The sequence below is a fragment of the Leptodactylus fuscus genome, chromosome 2, assembly GCF_031893055.1.
Source record: "Leptodactylus fuscus isolate aLepFus1 chromosome 2, aLepFus1.hap2, whole genome shotgun sequence".
Lineage (NCBI taxonomy): Eukaryota > Metazoa > Chordata > Amphibia > Anura > Leptodactylidae > Leptodactylus > Leptodactylus fuscus.
Genome location: NC_134266.1, coordinates 192,487,390 through 192,490,783, shown reverse-complemented (window position 1 = coordinate 192,490,783; position 3,394 = coordinate 192,487,390). Strand labels below are relative to the sequence as shown.

Sequence of the window (3,394 nt, the reverse complement as noted above, 5' to 3'; positions counted from 1 at the left end):
TCCTCTCAGAATGTCATAAGACACCTCGCTAAGACTCAATGGGCTCTGTTCTGCTGAATCATGAATGCTTAAGATAATACAACTACTTGTTTTTTATCTCCTTTCCTATTCACGATTAAAAATGTGATAAATCTGGTTTTTGGCTCTGGATAACAATGGCTTGATTTAGATTTCCTGGTAAATCCATTCAAGAGGGAAACAAAGGCAGCCTTTAGGGGATAAGTTACACTTCACCTGGACTAAGCACGTAAGGGCAATTCAGATAAAAATCTTGTTAGTATACTCGACAAGAAATAGAAGATTTTTTCCCCTTTTTCCCTAGAATGGGCTTTATTTCAGCTCTTTGTTGGGCGCTTTCAATCCCTCTACACACTTTGTCATCTCATATTAAAGCAGACCTGGACACACACAAAACAAGACATTGGGATGAAATTGTTAAAACCATTTCTTCTTTACTTTGTATTACAGAAAGCCAAAAATAAAAACTAAAAAGTACATGTTAGCCAGCTCCATTCACAAATATTAGTCAAATGTACACATTACAAAAAAAGAACCCAGAACTGAAAAAAGTGACTGGATGGGGCTGAATGGTCTACAGAAAAGGACCCAAAAAGAAACCATGGAGGAGCCTGGAAATTCCAAGTTCGTCTTGGGGGAAATTCTTGGCAAACAGTTTATACTTTCTAAACAATAAATATACAATTACCAGACAAAATGTCTGCCATATAGAGAAACGAATTTAAGAGTCACATATTATAGTTTTTCTTTTCTTTCTAGAATTTAGACTTGGAATTATTAGTGAGCAGCAAGTTTTCCTTTAAAGAGCTATCATCTTGAATGTACACATTTACAATCATCTTGAAGACCCTGCTTTCCCTTCCAGTGTGACAGCTTGAGCTGTAGAGTTAGCAGCCATGATCTAAGGACCTACAATTCCTGAATGTTAAGGAAAGGTCAGAGCATCGTTAGTACCAGCTTGTAGACAGTTCTCCTCTAGTCACATCTACACATAGGCTGAATAACTCTGTGCACCAAGGCACGGGTAAGGTTATTTTATATGGAGGGGCCATAGATTTACCAGATCCCAGCTCCATCAATAAGAGCTTTCCTAAGTGTCCAGCAAGTGCATGCAGGGTAAGATCAGCATGTCCACCTTACAAGTGCGAAAAGAGGCAAAAGGTGACTTGTGAAATGTTCTTTGCTTGTTGGGTGACCTTATCCCCATCGATTCAGTAGTAGAGGAACTTGCATAGGACTTTGATCATACAAGCACCTCCACACTGAAGGAACATGATTTGCACAGTGTTTGCAGTAGGGTATAGTGATCTGTGCAACTGACAGCCGTGGCATTACAACAAATGCTCACATATTTCCAGATTTTCACAGCATAAAAAGACAAATACCCAATAATGGTGCATGACAGCTAGAAATTCCGCACAAAGGACTTCCTAGGACTGAGTTCATATGTCCCACATCGAGTTACACCTGGGTGCTGAGGTGACAGTGCCCTGCCAAGGGCTGCCATGCTGTCATAATGCTGCTGCATAGGCTGTGGCAGGGTAAGGGTCCAACTGAGGTTTCCCCATGCCCGGGAATAGAATGTAAGCTAAGGGAGGTTGCAGTCCCGGACTGGGCCATCCTGTGCAGTTACATGGGATCATATAGCCGGGATTTCCAGGAGAGGGGTGAGAATGAGTGTGACCTCCACTGGCAGCCGCTGCTGCCGCTGCCGCAGCTGCCACTCCGGGAAAGGCCCCTCCACTGGACTGAGGGTAACCGAGAGACGAGGCATAGGGAAGAGAGGACGAGCTGGATGTGATCTCTGCCATCTTTGAGCTCAGGTCAAACAGGGAGTAGGGGCTAGAAGCGCTGCCGGCCGCCGCTGCTGCAGCCGCTGCCGCCGCGGCAGCAGAAGGTGGGAAGAAGACCCGGGCTGCCGCCGCTGCCGCTGCTGCTGCTGCCTTCTCCGGATTGGAGAGCAGAGAGTCTGTCAGTGCCCCGGCACCGTGTAACCCGGCCGCCTTAAGTCCTTCATGGTCCCCAGCCAGGCTGTAAGGCATAGGAAAAGCAAACTTGTCCTTCTTTAGCAGAGTCTTGGGCTTCCTGCGGGGCCGGTACTTGTAGTCCGGGTGCTCCTTCATGTGCATGGCTCGCAGTCTCTTGGCCTCATCTATGAAGGGTCTCTTCTCCGACTCCGTCAGCAGCTTCCACTCTGCCCCCAGCCTCTTGCTGATCTCCGAGTTGTGCATTTTGGGGTTCTCCTGGGCCATTTTCCTCCTCTGAGCTCTGGACCACACCATGAAAGCGTTCATGGGTCTCTTCACATGGTCCACCGGCTTAGACATCTCCCTCCACCTGTCTCAGTACTCCGCAGCAAGTCCGGGATGCTTCTTTCCAAATGTCAGAGTTGTAAAGTAGTTTATCAAGGTGTCATTCTAGTGAGATGATGACAAGGAACACTTGTGTCTTAGGTGTCCTGCAGGAGGAAGTGTTGGCCTCGCATTGAGCACTTGCAGCAGGTAGGAGAGCAGACACCTCGGGACTGTCTGGAGACAACCAGAGAGAAAGTTATTGCCTGAGCAGAGGCAGTGACAGTGCTGAGGAGGTCCTGGTGACTGTGTGACACTGGCTGCTGGGCTGTCCTCTGACTCCTGACAGCAGATGTGCTCCCTCCTGTACACTCAGCAGTCAGTCAATCACAGGAACAAGTGCAATGATCAGTCAGATCCCCGGAGTCCTGTGCTGTGAGCTGCCCGGTACATCCCCTGCAGCACCCTGCCTGACCAGGCTCAGCCCCGCACACATGGCATCAGCGCACCCTGCTATCCGGAGCACAAGTTCTCCAAGTTTCCTGCCTGCACCCTGCACTCCCCTCTCTGAGACTGCGAGCAAGACAGAAAGGGATTTTTTTTGGGTAACTGAAACTGGGCGGGAGAGAAAGGTGGGTGTGTGATGGGGAAGTGTCTGGGAGGGGCTGGAGGAGCTCGTTCACTGCCATGCTGCTGCCTGCTCAGAGACCCCCTGACCCTCACCTGTCACCGGGCACTGCTGGAGATATTATACTGCAATAGTAACATAGTCTAATTGTGCGCCTCTATGTACACTATGTATATATAGTGATTTCTAGATTCATTCACCCGTGTCTTACAAAGTTTCAGTTCTTGGTTTACATCACCTTCCAACTTGTACCTGTTACTGATCGCAATAGTTCTGTGCCCTGTGTCTATGTGATGGGTGCTGCTGGAGTTCTATCCTCCTGTACACATTGTGCCCAGTTTATGTGATGAGTGCTGCTGGAGGTGTAGCCACCTCTGCACACTGTGCGTCTATATGATGGGTGCTGCTGTTGGTGTAGCCACCTGTGCACACTGTGCCTTGTCTATGTGCTGCCCAG

General features: G+C 48.4%; 1 protein-coding gene across 1 annotated transcript; it reads right to left on the bottom strand.

Moving 5' to 3' along the window:
• Positions 1–611: 611 nt before the first annotated feature.
• SOX21 (SRY-box transcription factor 21) lies at positions 612–2,843 on the bottom strand. The gene has a single exon (XM_075265303.1). The coding sequence runs from the start codon at positions 2,343–2,345 to the stop codon at positions 1,530–1,532; it is 816 nt and encodes a 271-aa protein (XP_075121404.1). The 5' UTR covers positions 2,346–2,843; the 3' UTR covers positions 612–1,529.
• Positions 2,844–3,394: the final 551 nt, after the last annotated feature.